We start from the raw sequence: 27,227 nt of genomic DNA on the forward strand, positions 1-27,227 counted from the left end.
TGGTTAGGTATTAAGCATAATCTGCAAACACGGGGAGATTCTGCTGAGCCCCAGGCAGCTCCTAACTTTCTAGAAGTAATTTCCAGTTGAATCTTCTGGAGCCTTCCCTGGTCTCCACATAACTAGATAATGTCTTAACTGGTAGGATGATGGCTAAGAGAATGAGTGTTGGAGGCAAATTTCCTGAGAATTTACACACCGGCACTTTCTAGCTAGTGTGATTCTGGACAAGTTACTTAACTTCAGCGAACCTCAGTCAGAATGGGCCAAACATTGTATCAGCCTTAGTGAGTTGCTGGGAGTTGCAACTGAGCATTCATAAGACACTGTTTCGGATGGGAGGTGTGTAGCTAGCACATGGTAACAACTCAGTGAATCCTTCCTTGTTACCATTAAGTGTTTATACAGGCCAAGATCTAGGGTGAACCAATGCCCAACTGTTCACTGCCAGACAACATTCATATTTCAGAAAGAATGATAAGAGGTGAGAATTGCCCAGGAGAAAGCAGAGAGCATAGACCAGCTGCATCAGGTTTCGTGTCCTGTACGTTTTGACGTATCTTCCAACTTTTGAAAAGTCCTTTTGAAGGTTTTAGCTGATTTAAGCAGTTTTCGGCTAAATCACCAGAACATCCAGAATCTAGTTGTAAATGAAGGTTTTTATAATGTCCCTCAGTTTCCTATCTTCCCATTTAGAGGGTTTTGAATCCTGGGAAAGAAAAGCTTTGTTTTATGTACCAAGAGATGAAAAGATTTGCTAGTCTGCCTTTAAATCCCACTTGGGAACTGATGACTTAAATAAAAATTGGAAAATGATTTGTCTGTGGAAATGACAAACTCTGAAGAAAAAGATAGTATCAGAATAGCCTGCTCTTATCTTACCTCTGACTGACCCCTTGCACCCTCTCTCTGCCCCAGTTTTGGCCTCTCGGGAAGCTGGGTTCTAAACAGAAGCAGAATGGCATAAAGATGCCCATTTTCCCAAAGCTCTCTGGGTTGCCCATAAGTTCCTGGTTTCAGCAGTCTTTGTGACCCAGAAAGGGACCTCTGATCTCCGGGTGCCTGAAACCCAAATTCCTTCATACAGAAGAGAGTCAGGGACAGCACACGGGGACTGAATCCCTGCCCCAGTTTCTAGTGGAGGGACCTTAGCTAGGCTACTTAAGTCCTTGAGCTCGGTTTCTTTTCTGGATAACAAAAGGTCATTCAACCTATCTTCTGGATTTTTTTGTGATTTGGTTAGATACAGGACTGTCTGGTACACAGGATGAAGTCAGAAAACCTTCCCCTCTTCCTTACAGTGCTACACAGAACTGGGGTCTGAGGACTTGCCTTCTCCTCTGGGTGGCTTGACTTCCACCCTGCCCCGCCCTGCTCCCTGAGAGTTCTCACATCACCACCACCACCACCACCACCACCACCACCACCACCACCCTGCAGCTGGAGTGACATCCTGGACACTCAACTCAGCAGCCCCTTGACTTACAAAGCCACTTCCCCCACACACACACCCCTGGCTGACCTGATCTCATACTTGCTTTCTGGACCCACATTCTGGTTGACCATGCTTAGATGAACACCTCCTAGAATGAGTCTAGCCTCTACCCCCTCTGATAGCCTTTCCGATATTTGACAGCAGAGATAATAGGCTTCCTGAGTCCTCTCTGCCCTATGCCAAGCATCCACAATTCCTTCAGCTCTGCTTCATGAGACACTGTCTCCAGGGTGGTGGCCGGTCTCTGAATGCACCCTAGTTTATTACTGCTGTCTGGTTCAGATGCTCTGTCCTTGGATTAAGCACCTCTCTAGGTTTGTTCTGACCACTGCAGGGGACAGTCTCAGAAGCCACTTCCTAAATTGATTAGAATCTAGACTCCATCCTTTTCGTGACTCAACCACATCTCACTCTTAACTCCTAGATCACAAATAATTAACTAAAATATCTTAATCCTGAAGGTAGACGCAGAGGCTGCATGTAGCTATAGGTGTGTCACATACAATTGGGTATGAAAGGTGATTTGGGAGATAGGAAGAGGTGTGTTGAGATTTCCAACTACAGAAATTATTGTTTCTGCTAAACTTTATCTCATGAGATCTGGGCTGTCGTCATGTTAGGTTTTCAAAGACCCTTGGGTCCATGATCCTGTCCTCTTGTGGCTAGCCAGTTCTTTCCACTAAATGCCATATGACACATTGGTCAATGTGCCGTTGAAGCACTTATGCAAATTAATAAGATGTAGGCTTGGAATCACCACTAAAATTCTCCCTTGAAGCCAATTTCAACCCATTGATCAAATTCTACCCACTGTTCATCTCATAGCAAAGCTACCTTTACTGTACTATCATGCATCACTGAATGACAGAGGTACATTTTGAGAAATGTGGCATTAAACAAGTTCATCCTTGCATTTTCATCAGAGAACATTTACGCAAACCCAAATGGTGCAGCCTACTACACACCTAGGCTATATGATATAGCCTGTTGCTCCTAGCCTTCAAGCCTATACAGCATATTACTCTACTGTAGGCAACTGTAGCACAATGGTAAGTATTTGTGTACTTAAACATATTTAAACATAGAAATGGTACAGTAAAAAATAGAGTGTAAAAGATTAAAAATAATACACCTGTATAGGACACTTACTATGAATGGAGCCTGCAGGCCCGGAAGTTGCCCTGGGTGAGTCAGGAAGTAAGTGGTGGGTGCATGTGAAGGCCTAGGATATTACTATATAGTACTGTAGATTTTATGAACACTGTACACTTAGGCCACACAAAATTTATTTTAAAATATCATTTTCTTCAATAGTAAATTAACCTTAACTTACTGTAGCACTTCTAACTTTATAAACTCTAAATTCTCTTTTTTACATTTTGACTTTTTTTTTTTTTTGAATTGGAGTCTCACTCTGTCACCCAGGCTGGTGTGCTCACAGCCACCCCAGCATTGACCTGCTTGGCTCTGGCAATCCTTCCAAGTAACTAGAACTATAGGTGCATGCTACCATGGCAGGCTAATTTTTGATGTATTGTAGAAATGAGGTCTCACCAAGTTGCCTGGGCTGGTCTCGAACCTGCAGGTTCAAATCATCCACTCGCCTTGGCCTGCCAAAGTGCTGGGATTACAGACTGAGCCACCAAGCATGGCCTTACATTTTTACTTTTTTGTATAACACATAACTTAAAACACAAACACATTGCATAGCTGGACACAATTTTCTTTCTTTATATCTTTATTCTATAAGCTTTTTTCTATTAATTTTGTTTAAAATCCAAATGTTTTTCTCAAAAAATTAAGACATAAACACACGCATCAGCCTAGGCCTACACAGGGTCAGGATCATCAATATCACTCTTTCACATCCTGTCTTGTCCCAAGAGAAGGTCTTTGGGGCAATATCACTGTCTTTTACTTCCACATCTTGTCCCTCTGGAAGGTCTTTAGGGCAATAATATGCATGGAGCTGTCATCTCCCACGATAACACCTTCTTCTAGAATACCTCCTGAAGGGCCTGCCCAAGGCTCTTTTGCAGTTATTTTTTTTAAATAAGTAGAATGAGTACATGCTAAAAACAATGGTTAAAAGTACAGTATAGCAAATACTAGGCAATAGAAACTTTTCAGCTCCATTATACTCTTGTGGGTCCACCCTCACACATGTACATTATTGACTGAAATATCGTTACGTGGCATATCTGTGCTCCTGTATTATCATGAGCCCACAACAATGTGAGGAGAGAGAATAAGATGCTTTGCTGAAATTCAGATGGCTTCTTTCAGTGTTTGGCAACCTAGTAGGCTATTACACCAATCTGAAAATAAAGGAGTTGGTTTTAGAGGAATAGCAGAGAGAAAGGCATTGAGGGGAAGAACCACACTAATGTCCCCAAAGGCCTCCTAGGTGGTCTCTGGACTCCACCCCTTGGTAGCATCCAGGGTGGTTGCAACTGTAATGTTCAAATGTGTGTGATCCATTGGCCCTTCCAGTTCAGACTCAAAGCATTTAGGCTTTGTCTTCTGAACAGCATTTCACACGGCAAGGTCCTGAGACTTGAATTCCTTCTTGTGTTAATGATGTAACATAGCGTGCAAATTAGGGGAACCACCCCATACACTTTCTGGAAACAGCTCTCCGCTCCATGTGTGTGCTTGACAGTCCTCGTTGCCCTGGGAAAACCACTGCTTTCAATCCCTATCTAAAGACCATTTCCTAATGCTCTGCTTGTGCTTTCATGCAGTCTTAGTCTCCCCCCCCCCCCCCCACCCCCTCTCTTGGGTAAGAATAGCTTTAGGGGCCTCCTGGGACAGGAATTATACGTGAGAACAAAGGGAGGAAATCATTTTTTATTTTACTAAATCATTCAATTTACCATTATCTGGAAATACAAAAATTTGCTCACACACTTCTGTTTGCTGCAAGTAAATGTGTGAATTCAATACTTTTCTCTCCTTTCTCCAGTGTCCCAAATTCCCCTTTCCTCAGGGAGTTAGCTTCAAATGATCCTCTGCTTGTCTTGGCTGATATACCTTCCAGTGGCTTGGAAAGGAATTAAGAAATAAACTTGACAGGCTTGGTGGCACTCATCTATTGTCCCAGCTACTTGGGAGGCTGAGGTAAAAGGATCGCCTGAGCCCAGGAGGTTGAGGTTGCAGAGAGCATGATCGTGCCACTGCATCTAGCCTGGGTGACAGAGTGAGACTCCTGTTCAGAGGGGAAGAAAGAAGGAAAAAAAAAAGCTTATACAAAGAAATAAACTTGAAAACTGAAACTCAGTCTTTTTATGATGTTGGCTAGAGTTTAACATGGCTTTCCAAAGTCCAAAAAAAACATTTTTAGCAGAAGCGGTGCACACACAGAGAAAAATTATTTTTCTGTACTACATTTCAGTTTGGTAATTTTGTACATAAGATTCTATTTCTGGCACTTCTAAGTTAAAATGCAAAAGTGGAATAAACTCCAGTAAGAAGCAGGTCTGTTCATTTTCAGCTCAGGAAACTCAAACCACATGTTAGTGTTGTTTTCCAGCAGCAAATAACTAGGACACATAGCTGACATTTACTAAGATTTTAAGAAATAGAATCAGACCTACGTTTCTCATGAAGTAAATCTCAGCACCCAGCTCTAGGGTTTGACTGACAGGTGCGTCCATTGTTCTGAAAAGTCTTGTTATTTTCAACAAAGCCTGTTATTCTTAGCCCTAAAGAAATCATACCATGTGGCAGGGCACCTGAGAACAGGACACCATGATGCCAAATGTCTGGTGTTTTGGAAACATCTGACGGATCATATCTTCTCTTTTATTTCAGTGTTTTTGATAGTGTGTAATTACAACTGCATTATAAGATTTAATCTGCAATCATAATAAGTTTTCCGTTTTCAGACTAGATTTTAGGAACGGGAATGTCAATTTCAACCATTTAATATCCCCAGAAGTTCGGGAGCTGTGATAAATTGATACAAATAGAACTGTAATATGTATCTTTTCACAAAATAGGCTACATGAATACATTTCTTTTTATTGTTGTTTCTTGGGGAGAATTCAGTTTTGTTTTACTTGAAAAGATTTACAAGTAAAAACGTAGCAGAGACAGTACAAGGAAAAAAGATTCTGCTCCTCCTAGCATTCTGCCTCTATGTTATTGATTCGGCCTGAGTCTTAGGTCAAGAGCTATTTAAATTACACCTGCATATTTTAGTCCTGCCTTCCTTCATAAGAGAGCAAAGCAACTAATATACAATGCATTTCATTAGTGTCTTTCTTCAAGGGATTAATAAAACGTCATAGTACATAATCATACACATCAATTATGTATGTGGATTTAATTCTGGTTGTTTGTCTTTTGAAAGGCAGCTGATCAGCAGGACATCACTGATAACAAAAGTAATCTCTAAGAACTGGAGCTGACACGAACCCTAGATGCCAGCATTTCTGTGTCAGTCCAGTGCCATGTTAATACTGAGTATTGAAGATTATTTGGTTTTATTTGCTTTTTTAGATTAATACTCTTGGCTTTTGTTGTTGTTATAGTTATTTCCCTTTTTTTTTAAATTCCACTGGTCCATTCAAACTCCTGTTCATACAACCATGGCCACATGGAATAGAATGGAGAAACCGTAACCAGCTTTATTATAGCACACCCAGCTCTCCTCTCGGTGTAGCCTGGATGCTCAGCCTTGACACTGGGAGCTCCGCAGTATCTGGCCAGGTTTTCAAGTATAGGCGACTACCCACCTGTCTCACTTCAGCCTGACTTTCCAAGAACCATTGAAAACATCACCCAGTCAGTGAAGTCAAACCCACTTCCTACTTACTCCACGAGGCGCCGCAGAACCACTGCTGCACAGTGAGGCCTGTGGAGAGTTTATATGGCCATGGATGTTCAGCAGTGATGGCTGGGTGTCAGTTTCATAGCAATACAACGATGTTTTGAAAGATAAGTCCATTTCCAATTAAATACATTTCCAGGCAATACTACTGCTGGAAATAATGTCTAATGGTCCCAATATGCTTTTTCCTCCTCCTCTTTCAAGGCCCTGTCCCACACCTATTCGCCCCATGACACTGACAAACTCTGACCATAGAAAACTGTGATTGTGTCTAATTTTCACAGCACTTGGTCCCATCCCACACATCCAAGCACTGAAAGACAAACTGTCTAATAAAGGGTTTCAGTTATGGACGGTTCCCCTACTATGGTTCTACTTAATGACATTTTGACTTTACTGTGTTTCAAAAGTGGCACACATTCAGTAGAAATTGTCCTGCAAGTAACCCCTCCAATGGTTCTTTTTTTTTTCTTCTTCACTTCACTTATTTATTTATTTTGAGCTGGCGTCTCACTCTGTTGCCCAGCCTGGAGAGCAGTGGCACACTGCCAGCCACCGCAGCCTCGACCTGCTGGGCTCAGGTGATCCTTTTGCCTCAGCTTTCCAAGCAGCTGGAACTACAGGCATATGCCACCATGCCCAGCTAGTTTTTTTACTTATTATAGAGACGAGGTCTCACCAAGTTGCCCAGGTTGAACCCCTGGGCTCAGCAATCCTCTCACCTTGGCCTTGCAAAGTGCTGGGATTACAGGCTTGAGCCACTGTGCCCAGCCTCACTTTATTATATATATATATATATATATATATAATAAAATAGGCTTTGTGTTAGATGATTTTGCCTAACTATAGACTAATGTAAGTGTTGTGAGCACGTTTAAGCTGGGCTAGGCTAAGCTATGATGTTCACTAGGTGAGGTGTGCTAAATACATTTTCTACTTACAATATTTCCATGTTAAGATGGCTTTTTAGGGATTTTTGCCCCATCATAAGTGGAGGAGCATCTGTATATGCATTCCTTCAGTCACTGTGTGATTACTCGGTACAAGGCATTATTTTACACACTTGGGGGAACGTAAAGAGAAGTGACATTCAGTCCCAGCTACCAAGGAAACTTTAAATCTAGCAGAGGCACAAATGCTGGCCTCTGGCCCCACTGAGAAGGGGAGGAACACACCTCATCCAGGTAGTTAGAGCCAGAAGCAAAATCCAAGAGGAAGCCACTCTGAGTTCTCTTTTTGAAGGACCGGAGGCCTCAGATGTACTAAAGTGATGGATAACGACTGCTACCAAGTATAAAGAGAGGGGAGGAGAATGGTTACCATGTAAATGGGACAGAGGTTCTTAAGGGGTATCAAGCTTCTCTGGTAGCAATGTCTCCAAAGAAGAGTCATTGAGATCTCACATCATGATTTTTGCCACTTCCAGTTACATTTTTTTTTAGCTATTTCTAGTGTTTTCTTTACTGTTGTTTACATAATATCTTCCCTTAAATGGACTCACCCTTTTGACTTAGATGTATGTTAAAAGAAAAAAGTTTGTTAAGATAAATTTTGTGATACTACCATGAAATGAAATACTAGTATCATCTGTTATCACAATAAGGTAGTGCTAAAAATACATACTATGGAAATATAATGAAATTCAGTACTGTTGCCTGCTAAAGCAGCCAGATCTGAGGTTTCCTCTCTCTTTGTTAAAATGGGAAAGTAGCAAGTATTGGCATGGTGATTGATGCCTGGTGGGGTGCGGTGTGATGCTCCACGGGTTCTTTTGACTCGCCGAAAGTAATTTCAGAGCGAATCCAAGTATAGTTTTAAGACAGAATTCATTAGAGAGAAAGGGAGGCATGACCATCTTAAGAGAAGGAGCACACATTTGCCTTTGATATACCTTTTCAATGATTTTTATGCTAACCATGAGCTAAAGAGGTAGGCTACATGTATCTGGTTATGAGTTTTAATTACCGTCTCTTCACCTCTGGTAAGCTAAGAGGGCAGGCTTTTCTGAACACACATTTGCTTTTGACAGGAAGTTTGATATACTTTTACAACAATTATTATGCTAATCATGAACTAAGAAGGTGGTCTACACTGGTAAATCCACATTCCAACCCACAGGATGGTCAGGTCTGGTGTGCCTGGTTGGTTGGGTAGAGGTTGTGTATCAACAAGAAAGATGTCTGAATGCTCACCTTAATTTAATTTAAACTGCCTACGAGAAACATATTATCTATGTCTAACCTATCCTGAATAACCTGCTTCGGTGACAAACACAGTCTAACCTCAAACCGAGGCGACACAAGACTCTTTGACAAGATCGGGTGCTTTCAGGGTGGTATGGCCTTAGACACCCAAGAATCTTTGAAGTATTGAAGGGGAACTGAGGAGGGAATAACTTCCTCATCCTGTGAATGACTTAACCCCTATTGCCACCAGCGGGACACACTGCACCCCAGAACAGAGAGAAGGAAGAGAGGGTGTACCACACTTTGAGGTCAGTTGTGCTACCTAGTCTCTGTGGAGCAACAGTGTGCTGTTAGAACTGAGAGCAAGGTTGGCCATCTGTGTTGACCCCAGAGATTCTAAGAAGGGTGATGTCCTAGCACAGTGAAGGGCATACAATATATATGTATCAAAAGTGTTAAATTAGGTCTCCTTGACATTCTAAGATCTTTTGTTTCTGTGTCTTAAAAAGCAAAAGAATTCGTGTACAGTGATATTTTATACTTCATAATATCACATGCCCCTCCCCAAAAAAGAATATGAATAAGAAACTAAAGGGTATAAAACCTAGCAAAAATCAGCTGGTGAATAAATTCCATGGGATACCCAAGAAGAATATATAGATCAATTTAAGTAGTCTCAAAGGAAATTGAGAAATCTCTCTTAAGAAGCTGCATATAAAAGCTTGCCCAGTCACCAAAGAGGCACTCGTGCATGTACACGACGCCTCGAGCACAAGTCTGTCCTGCACAGAGCTGCCTTCATTCTCCCCATGTTTCCAGTTCAGGTGCCCTTTTCTCTTTTCATTTCTCACAACACTCCTGTCACTTGGCATTCAGCAACTGATTGAGAGCGAGAGCCAGGAAAGCGTGCTAATGCACTGCCAATATAATTGCTTAAAAAGACTGTCATGAGCATCTCATTTTAAGGTTTTACTCAGAATTGTGTCAGTATTTTAAGTGGTCTATTTTCTGTAACCCATATCATTAGAAGTATAAGACACAAGTACTGATTGCAGCTTGAGAAGTTAATTTCAGAAGGGATTGTACCTCATTTCTAAAATTTGCATTTTTTAAAGCAGATTTTCTCCCCCAAATAATGCCTTAGCTAAGATATCTCCAAATAGAAAGTAATTTCTTATAGCAAATGGTATTTTAATATTTGATTTTAGTATGAGACTAGTCCAATCAATTTTATAAATTAACATAATTTCCTTGTAATAAATTCAAATGCACTAAAGTGATAGCTACACTATCATTTATAGATATTCTTAAGAAATATAGGATCTTGTTCCAGACAAGCATTTACAGAACTTGCTGATGCCTGAAATGATACTGGCAAAGATTTGACATCAGTTCACCACATTTTTGAAAAACAAATTATTGATTTAGGCTCTAATGAAACATGGTCCTAAAGCAGTTCTAATAACCATTTAATTATTTTTCTAAAAACCTCATGTTACCATTTCTATAGAGTCCCTGACTAGAAATGCTAAAAATCCACATATATATACCAAAAAAAAACCCATAATATAGTCTCTTTCAGAGAGAAATTGTGACTAATACAAAACATTTGACTTATCTGCTTTTTATAAGATACACAAATGTTTATTCATTGACAAATACTTTGCTTCTCTAAGCCTCAGTTTCCCCATCTGTGAAGTGAGGGTAATCCTAGCTAGCTCAGAGGGCTGTCAGGAGATCTAATGAGATACTGCATAAAAATTACTAAGCACAGTACCCCCCACATGTTCTGGCTTTGGTTTATAGTAGGTGCTCTAATACTGCTATTATCACATGGCCCTGAGATGGAACCATCAGGTCCTAAAATAAAAAGCATTTATTGCCATCTTAGGCCCCCAGGGAAATGGGTCCCAGTCAAGAGTCTTTAGGAAAGAGGCATATCAATTAGATTTGGGACACTCTGAAGATTTGGAAATACTGGTTCTGTTCTCCTGGGCTTCAGAATCCTTGATTTGGTGGCCAGTAACTTTTCAAGAAAGGAACAAGAGTCGAAACACTGAGGATTTCCTCCAATAAGAAGAAGAGAAAGAAAGAGCCCCAAAGAGAATGGGAAAGCACACGTAGGTCATCCACAGGTCTCCTCTTGCCTTCTGCCTGTCCAGTTGACATCTCCACCAGTGCTCACTGCCCACAGGAACCTCTGCTGCTGTCCACTATTCCTCTGTCCCTGATCCACTATCAGAAACCCACTCCCTGGGCTCCCCTCTCCAGAGGCCATCTCAGAGGGAGACACTAAGGGGAAGACAGCTCTTTAAGAAGTGGAGATGCCATGCTGAGTTGAGAACCCTCAGAGAACAGTGGATTTTCTGTGTTGTCACGGGGAAACCTACCCTCGTTAAAGTTTGGAAACCTGTGTCAGAGACCATATGAAATTGACCTGAGTCAAAAATTCCCTACGCAGGCCAGGCTTGGTGGCTCAGCCTGTAATCCCAGCACTTAGGGAGACCGAGGCCAGTGGATTGCTTGAACCTGCGGTTCGAGACCAGCCTTGGCAACTTGGCGAGACCGTGTCTCTATAATAAATCAAATATTAGCCAGGCGAGGTAGCGCGCACCTGTGGCTACTTGGAAGGCTGAGGCAGAAGGATCGCCAGAGCCCAGCAGGTTGATGCTGGAGTGGCTGTGAGTGTACCACCGCACTCCAGAGCCCCAAAGAGACCGCGAGTTCGAGACCAGCCCAGACAACATGGCGAGACCTCATCTCTACAATAAATCCAAGCATGCCTGTAGTTCCATCTACCTGGAAGGCTGAGGAGGAAGAATCGCAGGAGCCCAGCAGGTTGCCGCTGGGGTGGCTGTTGAGTGTGTCACTGCACTCCAGCCTGGACGACGGAGTGAGACTCCAACTCAAAAAAAAAGCAGAGGGAACAAAATGGAAACTGATTCACATAGATAATATAATAACTTTAGGCAAAGGTGAGCATAACCCTGCCTCAGCACTGCAGCTAAAAGAATCCTTGTTCTTGGCCCAGGAAGTTGGCAAGGCCTGAAGAGCTAAGTGACGCTGCCACTGGAACTATCTTTTTTTTGTTTTTTTTTTTTTTTTTGGAGTTAGAGTCTCACTCCATCTCCCAGGCTGGAGTGCAGTGGCACACTCAACAGCCACCCCAGCGGCAACCTGCTGGGCTCCTGCGGTCCTTCCGCCTCGGCCTTCCAAGTAAATGGAACTACAGGTGTGCTTTGATTTATTGTAGAGAAGAGGTCTCGCCATGTTGCCTGGGCTGGTCTCAAACCCGCAGTCTCAAGCAATCCACTCTCCTCAGTCTCCCAAAGTGCTGGGATTATAGGCTGAGCCACCAAGCCTGACTGGAATTATCTTTCTAATACCATTCCCAACGCAGTTCTCTGCAACTTAAACATCTTTGAATATCCTACTGGTGGTAGAAGCATCTTCAAGTGGCATTCAAGGTCCTTCCCCATCTGACCCTGAGCTCTGGCCCCATCAGATCCCTGAACATAGCAAGCCCCCATCATAAGCTGGGTCTGGAGTTCTCTTTCCTTTCATCCTCAAAACCTAGTTCTAGTGTTATCTCTTCTGCACATATTCCAGAACCCTATGCAAACACACTCCCCTGTTTTACCACAGACTGTGATAATTTTATCAAATACACAATTTGTTTCTCAGTTCAGAAAATGGTAGTGGTTAAAAAACTCTGAGGTCAGTCTGCCTGGCTTACTAGCCAAGAGCTCTTCAGCACTTAAGGACCCTTCAATGTTGATTTCTGTTCAACAGGTTCTAAAACTTGGGGTGAATAACTGAGAAACAAAATAAAATACCACATGTTCTCACTTATAAGTGGAGTAAGCAGTGGTTGTCCATGGACATACAGAGGGGAATGACAGACAACAGGGACCCCGAAATGGAGAGGGTGGGAAGGGCAAGAGAAAAGTTGCTTTTTGAGTACAATGTTCACTATCCAGGTAATGGATACACTAGAAGCCCAGACCTCACCACTACACAATATATCCATGTAACAAACCTGCCCATGTACCCCTGAATCTATAAACATAAAAATTAATAAAACTTGGAGCAGAGGACCAAAAGACACTGATTTCACTGATATAATAATGTGTGGTGACATTGTACATTGGGACCTTGGAAATGTCTCTACTAGACTCACCCTTGAACTGAGTGTCACCTTGAGAAGATGCTGTGCTTACAGACTGGGGGGAGGTGGTGATTCATAAACTTATATGTATGTTTGTGATTGAATGGGGCAAGTGTCCTGACTTCCAAAACCTCCATCAGACACTATTAGCAGGAATTCCATAATCCTTGGAATTCCGAGAGGATTGGATTCTGAAAAAAGGAAATACCCAATTATAGGCTACAGGACTCTTTTCTTTCTTTCTTTCTTTTTTCTTTCTTTCTTTCTTTTCTTTTCTTTTCTTTCTCCTCCCCCTTCTTTCTTTCAAATAAAGAATTCTGAAGAAGAAAAGAAGTAAATCATACAAAGCAGAACCATAATTTGCCAGGAGGACTGAACAGGGGACCTTGTTCACTATGATAAGAAGGTCAGGGAAGCATGAGAAAAATCAAGGAGAAAAATTGATCAGAAGTGAGTGTTGTTAGATTCAGCAACCTGTTAAGTAGCCAGGAGGTACTCATGAATGTATTTTGTTTTATGAAATAGAGTCTTATTCTTACCCTCCTACATTCTTTGGTAACACGGGATTCTTTTAAAGTGATATCTGCAGCCCTGAGTCTTATCAAGTCATTAATATCTCATCTAAAACAATTATAACATCTAAGAGTGCAATTGGACACAAACATTCAAAGATGAGTATACTGTACAGCCAGAACATTGCAAGTGAGATAAAATTTTTTACTTTCTCTTTCTTTTTCTTTTAGAAACAGGGAAGATTGACCAAGAGATTCACAAATACAACACCCCAGGATTCACTGGTTGTCTCTCCAGAGTCCAGTTCAACCAGATCGCCCCTCTCAAGGCAGCCTTGAGGCAGACAAACACCTCGGCTCACGTCCACGTCCAGGGGGAGCTGGTAGAATCCAACTGCGGGGCCTCGCCACTGACACTCTCCCCCATGTCGTCGGCCACCGACCCCTGGCACCTGGATCACTTGGATTCAGGTAATATCTACCGCCATCTTAGGTAGAATGCTTTATTTCTTTAAACCTCAGTTTCCTCAACTGAAAATGGGTTTAACATCAGAACCTCACTGGTAATATCGTTAGAGAATTAAGAAAGAGCAAAGGAACATTCTCTGTGCAGCACTCAGCACATCTTATACTCAGGGCCAGAAGCAATCAAAGGTAAAGAACATAGGAATTATTGACTCTTCGTTTGCAATAAATTACGAGATGGCTACACTGATGTATGCAACATGACTATGGGATGATTTGATCAAATCACTTCCTCGCTTTTACTTCTTCTGACTCTCCGTAACTTGAAGTCACATAGTCTTATAGAGTCATTAATTATGTTTTAATATCAAAAGAGATTTACCCAAAGCGTTATAAGGACTCATCTCCTGCTCTTGTATTTATATGAATAATACCTTAATAATAATACCATAGGCTTCCAGATCTTTAAGAGATGCATTTAAGCAAAATTCAGTGGATTTAATCCCACTTCTGCAAGTGATAAGCCATGTAATTTGAAAACAGAGAATAGAATTCAAATGAAAAAAATGCAGCTGTTGGGCTGCAAAACCAATGGAATGAAAAGCTGATGACTATATGACAACAGGTGGTAGAGAGCCCATTAGATTTTATCTTGGGAGACTTACTTAGGTCCTGCTCCTAGATTACCTAAATTGACCTTGGGCTACTCAGATGACCTCTCTAAGCCTCAGCTTTTTCACCTATAAGGTGAAGGATGGAGGTGTCACCTCCAAGTGACCCCCAAATCTAACATTCAACAGATCTCCCAGTAACATATGATATTGCAGATGCTAAAAACAGGAAGAGGATGAGGTACGGAGCAACATGACGACAAGGCAGGGATTCCAGCACTCTCACTGCCTCTCACCAGCAGATTAAACTGGGGCAGGTCTCATCACCTCATTCCTCAGTCTTCCCATTTCTAAAATAGAGACAGTAAGACCTAACAAATGGAATTCCATTTGAAATGATGTGTTTAAAGGCACAATCACAGGTATGAAGCAAGCATTTTTAAAAAGTTTAGCTGCAATAATATTAATAATAATCATGGTCACTGTTATATTGGACACTATTTGTTATAATGCTTGAAAATGTCCAGCAGAGGCTTTCAAATCCTTCCCCAATGCAAACTTGTAATTCATAGCAGTTCATCCTATTAACAGTGTGCATTTGATTGCTTTAATCCTACTCCAGCCCTGCACACGTGTTTGTCAGTTTCAGTGCAGCTAGCGTCATTGTGATTCCTTGCCAGGATTGTGCTGTGGAGCTCTGTGAAGCTGAAAAAGAAGCCAGAATTGCTCCATTGTCAGAACAGCCAATTTACAGACTAAACAATCCTCTTTGTTCCTCGCACATGGATTCCTAGAACTTGATGAAGGTGCTGTGTGCCAAGGGGATTTAGGAAGAATTCCCTTTTATGAATGTTGTTAGGATTACACAGCAGGCTGGTTCTTTCCTCATGGGCTGGCTTGAACAAAGGAAGGCATTCCTGAAGCTGAAAGAAAAAAAGTCAGAGCAAAAATATGAGAGAAAAAAAGACATGTCCGGGCCACAGAGGAAAGAGATGTCTCAGATAATTCCTCCAAATGTCACAATGGACATAGAGTCAGACTGATCTTTGAAATAAATGCACAAGTCCTTATCCTGCTACAGGTACTCACTGCCCGAGACTACGAGCAAGTGCGGTCTAAGAAACTAATTTGAAAAACATGTAGATCCTACCTCAGGCCAATAGGAGTTCATATTTATCTGACTTAATTAGCAAAATGGTTTGCTTTTAAGGTCTGTGAGATACTACTGTAGGGAACAAATAGTTTAGTTCCTTTTTTTTTTTTGCATCAGAGTCTCATTCTTTCACCTAGACTGGAAAGCAGTAGCACAATCATGACTCACCGCAGCCTCAACCTCCTCGGGTCATCTTTCCACCTCAGCCTCCCAAGTAGCTAGCTATAGCTTGGATTACAAGCACACAGCATGGTGCCAGCCTAATTTTTATTTTATTTTATTTTAAAATTGTGGGGTACAAGTCAGAATTACTTACATGAATGGTTTAGGTATAGGTGAAGTTTGGAACCTCCCATTGGATCTCACTTCACCTGGATTAGAATCAGGCACTCTTATTGATGTTATGTGTCCCCCCCCACCCCCCGCTGGCAGTGTCCCACTACTGCCAATCCTTTTTTTGTAGTCTTATGACAGGTATTCAGAGTTCACTTATGAATGAGAATATATGGTACTCATTTTTTGTTTCTGTGATAGATCACTGAATATGATAGACTTCAAATCCATCCAAGTTATTGCAAAGTCCATAATTTTGTCCTTCATGGCTGCATAATATTCCATTGTGTATATGTACCACATTTTTTAATCCAGTCTAGTTTTCATGGGCAGCATGGTTGGTTCCATGTTTTTGCTATTGTGAATAGTGCTGCAATAAACATGAGTGCGAAGGTAACTCTTTTGTAGAATGCTCTGAGTTTCTCCAGTTAGATTCCCAGAAGGGGATTGCTGGGTCATATGGAAGGTCAATTTCTAGTTCTTTTTGAAATCGTCACACTGTTTTCCATAGAGGTTGAATTAATTTGCACTCCCACCAACAGTGTAGAAGCATTCCCTTTTCTCCACATCCTCTCCAGCATCTATTGTTTTTTATTTCATTAATAATGGTCATACTTACTGGAGTTAGGTGGTATCTCAATGTGGTTTTGATTTGCATTTCTCTGATGGTTAGTGAGACTGAGCATTTTTTCTATTGGCTGCTCGCATATCTTCTTTTGAGACTTATCTAATCATGTCTTTTGCCCATTTTTTAATGGGGTTGTTTGTTTTTTCCTTTTTAGCACATTTGAGTTCCTTGCAAATCCTGGATGTTAGGCCTTTGTCAGATATACACTTGGCAAATATTTTTTTCCCATTATGTGGGCTGCCTCCCCACTCTCTTGATGGTTTCTTTTGCTTTGCAGAAGCTTTTCAGTTTGATGAGGTCCCACTTGTCTATCTTATTTCTTATGGCATGGGTATCTGGGGTTTTGATCAGAAATTGGCTGCCTATTCCAATTCTATAAGGATGTCTTCTGCATTTTCTAAGATTCTTATAGTTTGAGGTTTTATGTCTGGGTCTTTGATCCATTTGTATTTTTGTGTATGCTGATAGGTAGGGATCCTGTTTGAATTTTCTGCATGTGGTCAGCCAGTTTTCCCAGCACCATTTACTGAATAGGTTCTCCTCTCCCCCAGTGGTTGCTGGTGGAGGCTTTGTCAATGAGTGATTGAGATATTGAGGTTTTGCTTCCGGAATCTCTATTCTGTTCCATTGGTCTATAGGCCTGTTCTTATACCAATACCAGGTTATTTTGATTATTGTAAGCTTATAATAAAGTTTAAAGTCTGAGAGTGTCTCTTTGTTTCTTTTGCTGAGAATTGTTTTGGCTATTTGTTGTTTTTGTTTTCATATGAATTTCTGTATTGTTTCTAGGTCTGAGGAGAATAATGATGGTAATTTAATGGATATTGTATTGAATCTGCAGATTACCTTGGGTAGGATGGACATCTTAACAATGTTGATTCTTCCAATCCATGAACACAAAATATTTTTCCATTTGTTTGTGACTTCTTTGATTTATTTGAGCAATGCTTTGTAGTTTTCATTGTAAAGGTCTTTCACTTCTCTGGTTAAGAAGATGCCAAGGTACTTCATTTTTTTGTGGCTATTGCGAGTGGGATTGTACTTTTTATTTGGTTCTCTGCCTCTTTGTTGTTAGTGTATAAAAATGCAACTGTCATTTGCATGTAGATTTTATTCCCTGAGACTTTGCCTAAGTCCTTTATCAGTGCAAGGAGGTTTTTGACAAACTCCATTGTATTTTCCAGATATAGGATCATTTCATCCACAAAGAGGGATAGCTTAACTTCTTTTCTTATTTGTATATCCCTGATATCCTTCTCTTGTCTGATTGCTCTAGCTAGGACTTCCAACACTATGTGGAACAGGAGCGGGGAGAGTGGACAGTTTTGTCTTGTTCTGGAGAAATGCTTCCATTCACTTAGTAATATGTTGTTCACTTAGTAATATGTTGGTTATGAGTTTATCATAGATGGTTTTTACTATTTTAATGTATTTTCCTCTATAGCTAGGTGTTCAAGGGTTTTTTATCAAGAATGGATGCTGGATCTTGTCAAAAGGCTTTCCTTCATCTAATGATATAATCACATGATTCTTGTTTTTACATCTGTTGATATATTTAATTACATTTATAGTCTTATGGATGTTAAACCAGTCCTGCATTCTGGGGATGAAGCCTACTTGGTCATGGTGAATAATTTTTTAGATGTGTTATTGCATCCAATTTGCTAGAATCTTGTTGAGAACTTTTGCATCTATGCTCATCAGAGATGTTGGTCTGTATTCTCTTTCTTTATTGGGTTTTGCCCAGTTTGGGTGTTAGTGTGATGTTAGCTTCATACAATGATTTGGGGAGAGTTCACCTTTCTCCATTGCCTGGAATACTTTCAGTAGACTGATATCGGCTCCTCCCTGTATATTTTGTAGAATTCCACTGGAAAGCCTTCTGGTACAGGGCTATTTTGTTTGTTTGTTTGTTTGTTTGTTTGTTTGTTTGTAGGTAGGTAGTTTTCTTATAACGGAGTCAACTTCCTGAGTTGTTATTGGTCTATTTAGGTCTCTATTTCTTCTTGTTTCAACCTTGGGTGATTGTGTGATGTCAGAAAGTTTTCCATTTCATTTCGGCTTTTGAATTGAATTTGTTTCCATGCAGGTATGCATAGTAATCTCTATTTATATTTCTTCGGGGTCAGTTGTGACTTGGTCTTTTACATTTTTTATTGTATTTATTTGGGTTTTTGTCTCTTTTTCTTGGTCAATCTGGCTACCGTTCCGTCAATCTTATTTATCCTTTCTGTTTCATTGATTTTTTTCTATGATATTTTGGTCTTCTATACTCTGTAGTTGGGTTTTTACTTTGGTGATCTGGATTCTTCTGCTGAAGTTAGGGTTTTGGTGGTCTTGCCTTTCCAGTTCCCTTAGGTGATTTGTTAGACTGCTGACCTGTGATCTTTCTCTTTTGTTGATGCACATTCATAGAGATATAAATTCCCCTCTTTATACTGTTTTCATAGCATCCCAGAGGTTTTGGTAAAATATGTCTTTGTTTTCATTTGTTTCCAATAGTCTTTTAATTTCTTTTTTGATTTCTGTGTTGACCCAGGTGTTGTTCAGCATTGTGCTGTTTAGTGTCCATGTCTTCGTGTGTTTTGGGGGATTTTGTTTGTGATGATTTTATTTTTATTCCACTGTGATCTGAGAAGGTGCTTGAGAGTATTCCAATCTTATGGAATTTGTTTATTCTTGATATATGACCCAAAGATGTGAACAATCTTAGAGTATGTTCCATGTGTTGGTAAGTAGAATGTATATTTCATGGTTGTTGGGTAGAGTGCTCTATAGGTATCTATTAAGTTCATTTGATCAAGCATCAAGTTAAGTTTCTAGATCTCCTTATTGATTTTTTGCCTCAATGATCTATCTAGGCTTGCTAGTGATGTATTTAAGTCCCAGTTATGATAGTGTTAGAGTCAATATTCTTTTTTAGTGTATTTAGTAGTTGCTTTATAAATCCAGGTGCTCCTGTGTTGTATACATACATGTTTAGGATGGATATTTATAGTTGATGGATTGAACCATTTATCATTATGTAATGTCCTCATATCTTTTTTAATTTTTGATAGTTTGAAGTAGGCTGATATTAAAATAAGACTCCTTCCCTCTTTTATTTTCCATTTGCCTGAAAGTTTGTTTTCCATCCTTTAACTTTGAGACTGTAGCTGTCCTTTGTAGTAAAATGTGTTGCTGGAGGCAGCATATTATTGGGTTGTTTTTTGTTGTTGCTGTTTTTGTCGTTTTTATCCAGTTTGCCATTCTATGTCTTTTCAGTGGTACATTTAATCCATTGACATTCAGACTGATTATTGAAATGTGAGAGTTTAACTTTTGGGTTGATACATGTATGGGTTTTCCATTTTGCAGTTGTGAGGTGTGCTGTGTTGATTCTGTTTTCCTGCATTCTTGGGAAGAACATTGTTGTTCTTTTTTTTTTTTTTTTTTCTTCCTTCCTTCTTGAGTATCTCCTGTAGATAATACCTTAATACCTTCTTGAGTATCTCCTGTAGAGCTGGTCTGGGAGTAGCATAATCTTTTAGGGATTGGATGTCTGCAAAGGATTTTAATTCTCCATCACTGATGAAGCTGAGTTTGTCTAGATAGGAAATTCTTAATTGAAATTGTTTATCTTTAGATGAGCACAGTGGCTCACACCTGTAATCCCAGCACTTTGGGAAGTCAAGGCAAGAAGATTGCCTGAGCCCAGGGGTTTGAGACCAGCCTGGACAACTTGGTGAGACTTTGTCTCTACACTAAATCAAAAAATTAGCCGGGCATGGGGGCATGCACCTATGGTTCTATCTACTTGGAAAACTGAGGTGGAAGGATCATCTGAGCCCAGCAGGTCATGGCTGCAGTGACTGTGAGTGTGCTACTGCTCTCCAGCCTGGGCAACAGTGAGACTCTGACTCAAAAAGAAAGAAAGGAACAAAGAAAGAAAGAAATTGTTTATCTTTGAGGACTTTGAAAATTGGACTCCAGTTCCTTCTAGCTTATAGTGTTTCTGCTAATAAGTCTGCTGCTATTCTGATTGGTCTTCCACAGTAGATAGTCTAACCTTTCTCTCTCACTGCCTTTAGGATTTTTTCTTTTATACGTACGTTGTGTAGGCAAATTACTATGTGTCAAGGGATTAATCTTCTCATTGATGTCTTGCAGGGGTTCTCTGAATCTCTTGTGTTTGAATAGTCACATCTCTGGTGAGACAGGAGAAGTTTTCTTGGATAACCTCCTGAAATACTTGTTCCAAGGTGTTCTCCATTTCCCTTTCTTTTTCTGGGATACCAACCAGGCATAAGTTCAGATTCTTGATATAATTGCTCATATCTTGGAGATGTTGTTCTTTTTTTCTTAGTTTTCTATGTTTTTAACAAATCAGGTCAATTCCATGTTTTCATCTTCAAATTCTGAGATTCTTTCTTCTGCTTGGTTGATTCTGCTTTCCATGCTTGTCATTTTGTTGTTTATTTCCTGGATGAAGTTTTATGCCCAAAATCTCTGTTACAAGTTCTTTCAGTGTTTCATCTTGTCTTTCTTGAGTCTTTTTCACTCTTTTCATACATTCCCTAATACCTGTTGTATTCTGGGGTCAATCATTGGCAATTTCCATTGTTTGGGCTCTGAGGTCTTATTTTTCGAATGTTGCCTCTTTGGTACACTGAGAATTACCTGTGTTCTTCCATTATTTTTTCCTCATTTGTGACAGGTCTCTTTCTCTTCTCTTTAATTCTATTATTCAGTGGTAGTGAGTGGGGCTTTCACTCCTGTTGCTTGCTCAGCCCTTTATTCTGCCCTGATCAAAGCCTTGGAATTTGTTCTGTTTTGAAACAGGGCCAGGGATGGGAAGCTTTGCTGTTTCTTGTAGTTTTGAAAGTCAAATAAAATGGAGGGTAAGGAGCGAGGATTCAGAAGCTACTTGCAAGTTATGATGTTCACTGACTCCTGTATGGGTCTCCTGAGACCCACTCTCCACCACCACTCTATATGATGATGCAATGGGTACTTGAATGTATCCCCTTAGTCCAAGATAAAGTAACAGCAATGAGGAGAACAGAGAAAAGTAGAATGAAATAGAAGGGACCTAAATAATAAAAAATAAAATAAACCACAGAAAAGCAAAAGTGAAAACAAGAACAAAAAAAAAAACAGCAAAGAAAACACACACACACACAAAACAGGAAAACCAAATACACACACATGAACAACAAAAAACAAAGGAGGAAGAAGAAGAAAAGGGAGGAATGCAAATTGAACACACATGCACACACACACACACACACACACACACACACACGAAACCAAAACAAAAGAAGAACAAAAAGAAAAAAATAATTTAAAAAGGATTTCTGAACACTAACTACCCTCTTATGGCAAGTTCTGTAATTGTTCCTCTCAGCTGCTGACAGGTAAGCCCACCTGCCATCTCCTGTGGGGCTGCGAGATCATTCCCAATCTCCCTGCCACATGGCCCAGTGGGTGAGGAGGGAACAGTGGAAGTAAGTGGGGCATCATTCCTCCCCTCTCATTCTCGTAAGGTCAGGGGGATCCCCTTTAGTGGGGAGATGCAAGATTGCCTCCTCCCCAGGTACTGGTGGTGGGTGCCCCAGCCAAGCTTATCTCAGAGTAGAGTTCTCCTAGCACAGCCACCATCCAGACCCCACCTGGGCTTGTTCCTCTCAGACGTGTCCCAGTCATGTGGGTCTGACATTCAAAGTAATGCTGGGGAGAGGTGGGTTGGGTCAGCCCAGGACACACAGGGTCTTCCTCATCCTTTTTTGGTCACACCCTTAGTCCCATGGCTGGATCAGGGTAGGGAGTGGAGCACTTGAGATTCCCTCCAAAGTTTGTGCTTTCAGGATATTCCCTCCAGGTCACAATCAACCCCTGAGTGGTTAACCTGCCAGTCACAGAGAGTGAGTCTGTTGCTCCATGGTGAGCAAACCAGAGTATTTCCCTACCCAGTTTTCAAGATGGTGGCAGGGTGTCTGTTTCATCTTCTCCAGTGGGACTCTGCCTCTGACTCCTTCACAGAGCTCCCTCCTCAGCCCTTGCTGCCAGTGTCCAGCCTGGCATTGTGGTGGTTGGGTAGTCTAGCAATGGCCATTGCTCCCAGAAGCTTCTCCCCAGGAAAAGATTTGTTGATTTTAGAAAATGGTGCTTGCCTTCTGCACCCCGGGAGGTATAGGGTCCAAGCAGAGCAGCTGCGGCACCAACTGCTTCACCAGGAGAGCCCTGGCTGCTTGCTCCCAAGTCCCCATTAAGTCAGTCACTCACATGCCCACTTACACACAGACACACATAAAAATTTGTCCATAGACTCATTCACTCACACAGGGGTTCACACAGTCCAACTGGCACTGATGCCATCTTTTCCTGAATTTTTCTTTCTTTTTTAGAGTGACTAGGTCTCACTCTATTGCCCAGGCTGGTCTTGAATTTCTGACCTCAAGCAATCCTCCCACCTTGGCCTCCCAAAGTGCTTAGATTACAGGTATGAGCCACCACACCAAACTAGTTCCTTTGTTTTAAAAAAATATGCTTTGTGCATGGTGGTTTCATTCTTTTGATTGACTCATGAAAATATATATAGGAACCATTTCTGTTATTATTCAGTGCTCAAATAAAAATTCTGTACTCCAATACCATGATAGGCCTTTGCTAGGTAATATGAGGTTCCTTTGCATTAAAATGTCCACTCACACTTGGGGTGTTCTGGCCCAGTGTTGACCAGCTGCAATATCAACCCAGTCATCCACCGTTTGTATAATTGGGGAAATTCTTATTTAAAAATATGTATCTGGTAGGGCTCAGTGACTCAACCTGTAATCCCAGCATTTTGAGAGGCTGAGGTAAGCGGATTGCCTGAGCCTGTGGGTTTAAGACCAGCCCCGAAAACTTGGCGAGACCTCATCTCTACAATAAATCGAAAATTAGCCAGGCCTGGTAGCACACACCTGTAGTTCCAGCTACTTGGAAGGCTGAGGCAGAAGAATCACTGGAATCCAGCAGGTCAATGCTGGGGTGGCCATGAGCATGCCACTGCACTTTAGCCTGGGTGATGGAGTGAGACTCTACCTCAATATATATATATATATATACACACACACAGATATGCATCTGTTTTATGAACCTAATTAAAAGCACAGAAAACAGCTTACAAATGATGGGCAGAAGGCTTATATAAATAACATGATTTGATCATTTTGTTTCTTTTAGATGAATGGGAACATGAGAGGAAATGTGGGGAGAGGACCTGGAGGGGGACAGAGGACAGACATAGACAAGAGGGAAGGTTACTTAATACCTACCTCCAGTGGCTCAGTGTTAGGGAAGAAAAACTATTTCTCTACTCTCTTACATTTAGTACCTGGACGTCTGCAAATTAAGCCAACAAAAGGTAGAGTACCAGATGAGGCCTGACACGGTGGTTCATGCCTGTAATCCCAGCACTTTGGGATGCCAAGGGGGGAGGATTGCTTGATTCCAGAAGCTCAAGACCAGCCTGGGCAACATAGCAAGACCCTGTTTCTACAAAACTTTAAAAGTTAGTCAGTCATGGTGGTGTGCATCTGTTGTCCCAGCTACTCAGGAGGCTGAGGCAAGGAGGATCTTCTGAGGCCAGAAGTTCAAGGCAGCAGAGCTATGATTGTGCCACACTCCAGTCTGGGTGATCAAAGCAAGACACTAAAAAAAAAAAGATTTTAAAAATCCTCATTAGTATATTATATTACACTATATATCATATTGTATTCCTATGCATACAGACATTTATAAAAGAAGTAACTTGATATTAATAAATGGTTAAAGCTAGAGTCCTATACACCTAACTTAGTAAGGGGTTAGGGTGAGAAAAGGCCTCTATGGGAAGAACATGTGGGTTTCTAAAAGAATAAATGAGAGATAAGAAAGTTTGTGGCAATGTTTGTTCATGCAGGCGTGTGACCTTTGCATCTCCTTCATGGCCGTAAATCTTCCCTAGAGAGGAATTTTATGGAAGATTTCTTGCTCTTCTTCCTGGGAGTAAAAGCCACCTGAAAAAGGAATTATGACAGCCTCATTTTCCAGAAGTCTTACATATGTGCGTGTGTGTGTGCGTGCATGCGTGCGTGCGTGTGTGTGTGTGTGTGTGTGTATAAAAAATAAAAAGAAAAGAAAATCATGTTCATACCAACTCAGGTTCTAAGTGCATTCCTATGTCAGCAATTGTGATCTGGTATTTGTGAGCTGGGTATATCATTCCAGCCTGGTGTGACTTGTGTTTCTCAAATAATCTTTTAATGTTTGCATAAAATAAGAATCATTGCTATCAGATATTCATAAACAAAACAACAGCGTGCACACAAAAGTGTCATTTCTATCTATAAGTAATATGAGGTACTTTGGGTCTGTGTCGGACAGGGAGAAAATAAAGGTGAGAGTTGATGAGTCCTGGCTTGATACAAGACATTTGGAAGATTGTTCCATCAGGTGCCTTGGAAATATGGTCAGGGACAAGCAGCATCGGCTCACCTGGAAGCTTGTTAGAAATGCAGAATGTCAGCTGGGTATGGTATCGCATGCCTGTAATTTCAGCACTTTCGGAGGCTGAGACGGGAGGATCACTTGAGCCCAGGAGCTGAGGACCAGCCTGGGCAATATAATGTGAGGCCGCATCTCTACTAAAGAAGGAAAGGAAGGAGGGAGGGAGGGAAGGTAGGAAGGATGATCTCAGGCCCCACCCCAGACAGACTGACGAGATACATTTTAGCAAGATTCTCCAGCGACTTACCACAGCACATCACAGTTTGAAAGCACTAATCTAGTGCTTCTCAGTCTTGGAAACACCTTAGAATTCCCTGTGGAACTTTTTAAAATCCCGATTTCAAGACTGTACCTTTTTTTTTTTTTTTTTTTTTTTGAGTTGGAGTCTCACTCCATCGCCCAGACTGGAGTGCAGTGGCCGCTCCCGGCCACCGCAGCCTCGACCTGCTGGGCTCCGGCCATCCTTCTGCCTCAGCCTTCCGAGTAGCTGGAACTACAGGCGCGCGCTACCACACCCGGCTAGTTTTTTATTTTATGTAGAGATGAGGTCTCGCCAAGTTGCCCAGGCGGGTCTTGAACCCACGGGCTCAGGCAATCCACTCACCTCAGCCTCCCAAAGCGCTGGGATTACAGGCTGAGCCACCGAGCCCTTCAAGACTATACTTCTATGGATCACTCCTACTATTTGTTGCTAGAGAAATTTCTCTAAATATGTGGAGCACCTGAAACTATGAGGCAGTGCAACATTCGTCCCTGAGCATGGAGTCACTCTTGGTGCTGCTTTGCTACTGCTGCCTTTTGCCATGGATGAACACTTTTATCTTCCTTTGGGAGAGTAAGAGGCAAGGGATGCCATCCGAATGATTTCTGTTTTGTTTTGTTTTGTTTTGTTTTAACAAATGGCCAGTTACAGTGGCTTGCACCTATAATCCTAGCACTTTGGGAGGCCAAGGCAGGAGGATCACTTGTGGCCAGGAGTTTGAGACCAGCCTGGGCAACGGAGTGGAACCCCCTCTCTAAAAAAAAAAAAAATTAGCATGTCATGGTGGTGCACATCTATAGTCCCAGCTACTCGGGAGGCTGGGGTGAGAGGATTGCTTCAGCCTAGGAGGTCAAGGCTGCAATAAGCCATGATCATGTCACTGCACTCCAGCCTGGGTGAGAGAATGAGACCCTGTCTCTACCAAAACAACAACAACAAAAATCTCGGTCTTCATCTATCTGGTCTTCACTCCTGACAAATTAAAGCAGGCTCTCAGAAGGTGTCTGTGGATGTAAGACCTCCCAGGTGCTCCCAATATGTAGCCAAGGTGAGAATCACTTGCCAAATAAAAGAGGGGTTCCCTTGGTAAGTCCTTCAAAGTAAAATCACTAAAAGAAAAAATTAAATACCCATATAATGCCCCAAAAAAGTGGTTTATGAAAAACAACAAAGCCTCATTTACCATAATACTATAAGAAAGGGATGGGCAGTAGCTGGAAACTGCCAGGAAGGTGGGGGAGGGAGGCACATAACATGAATAAGGGACCTGATCTCAAACCAGGCGAAGTGAAGACCAAAGGGAGGCCCAAACTTTACCTGTACAATGACCACTTGTGTACCTAATCCTGAATTGTACCCCACATCTTTAAAATAAAATAAATTTTTAAAAAAGAAAAAGAACGAAGCTTTTAGGAGATGAAATCACAACTCTGAGGACTGTGGCAATAAGCTTACAAAAGAACGGGGTTCCTATGACCGTTGTGTAAAGAAGCTCACCCAGATAGAGAAAAAGCTTTGATTCTAAATTTGAGGAGAACCGGTCTGCCTGTTTGCAACTAGAAAAACAGACTTGAAACAAACAAAAAACAAAAAAGCAGACTTGAAACAAACTTGAAATGAACTTAACTCCGCAGTGTGGGCAGGACTCAGTGACTCCATAAAGCGAGTCATCATGGAAGGTACTGTATCCCAGGAAGAAGCCTCAATTTGGGAAGATGGAAAAGTATGATTCCATATTTTTAATGAGCTGTTCACTTACTTTAAAATATAGAATAAAATGCTGCTTTAAAATGAGGGCTGTGCTTTTCTGAAAATAAAGCACATACCTTGCTGTGAGGAACAAGGCCTTGGTTTTTTTTGGTTTTTTTTTTGAGTTGGAGTCTCACTCTGTCGCCCAGACTGGAGTGCAGTGGCTGCTCCCGGCCACCGCAGCCTCAACCTGCTGGGCTCCAGCGATCCTTCCGCCTCAGCCTTCCACATTGCTGGAACTACAGGCGCGCGCTACCACACCCAGCTGATTTTTTGATTTATTGTAGAGATGAGGTCTCGTCAAGTTGCCCAGGAGGGTC

General features: G+C 41.4%; 1 protein-coding gene across 1 annotated transcript in view; it reads left to right on the top strand.

The window, feature by feature from the left end:
* The window catches only part of LOC103260743 (contactin associated protein like 2), a 528,300-nt gene that overhangs the window by 472,799 nt on the left and 28,274 nt on the right, over positions 1-27,227 (top strand). The window contains exon 9 of the mRNA XM_008058392.2: positions 13,427-13,666. Within this exon, the coding sequence (XP_008056583.2) occupies positions 13,427-13,666 (240 nt within the window). The remainder of the gene's footprint in view (positions 1-13,426; positions 13,667-27,227) is intronic.

This window comes from Carlito syrichta, unplaced genomic scaffold (genome assembly GCF_000164805.1).
Source record: "Carlito syrichta isolate Samal-C Ts95f unplaced genomic scaffold, Tarsius_syrichta-2.0.1 Scaffold303324, whole genome shotgun sequence".
Lineage (NCBI taxonomy): Eukaryota > Metazoa > Chordata > Mammalia > Primates > Tarsiidae > Carlito > Carlito syrichta.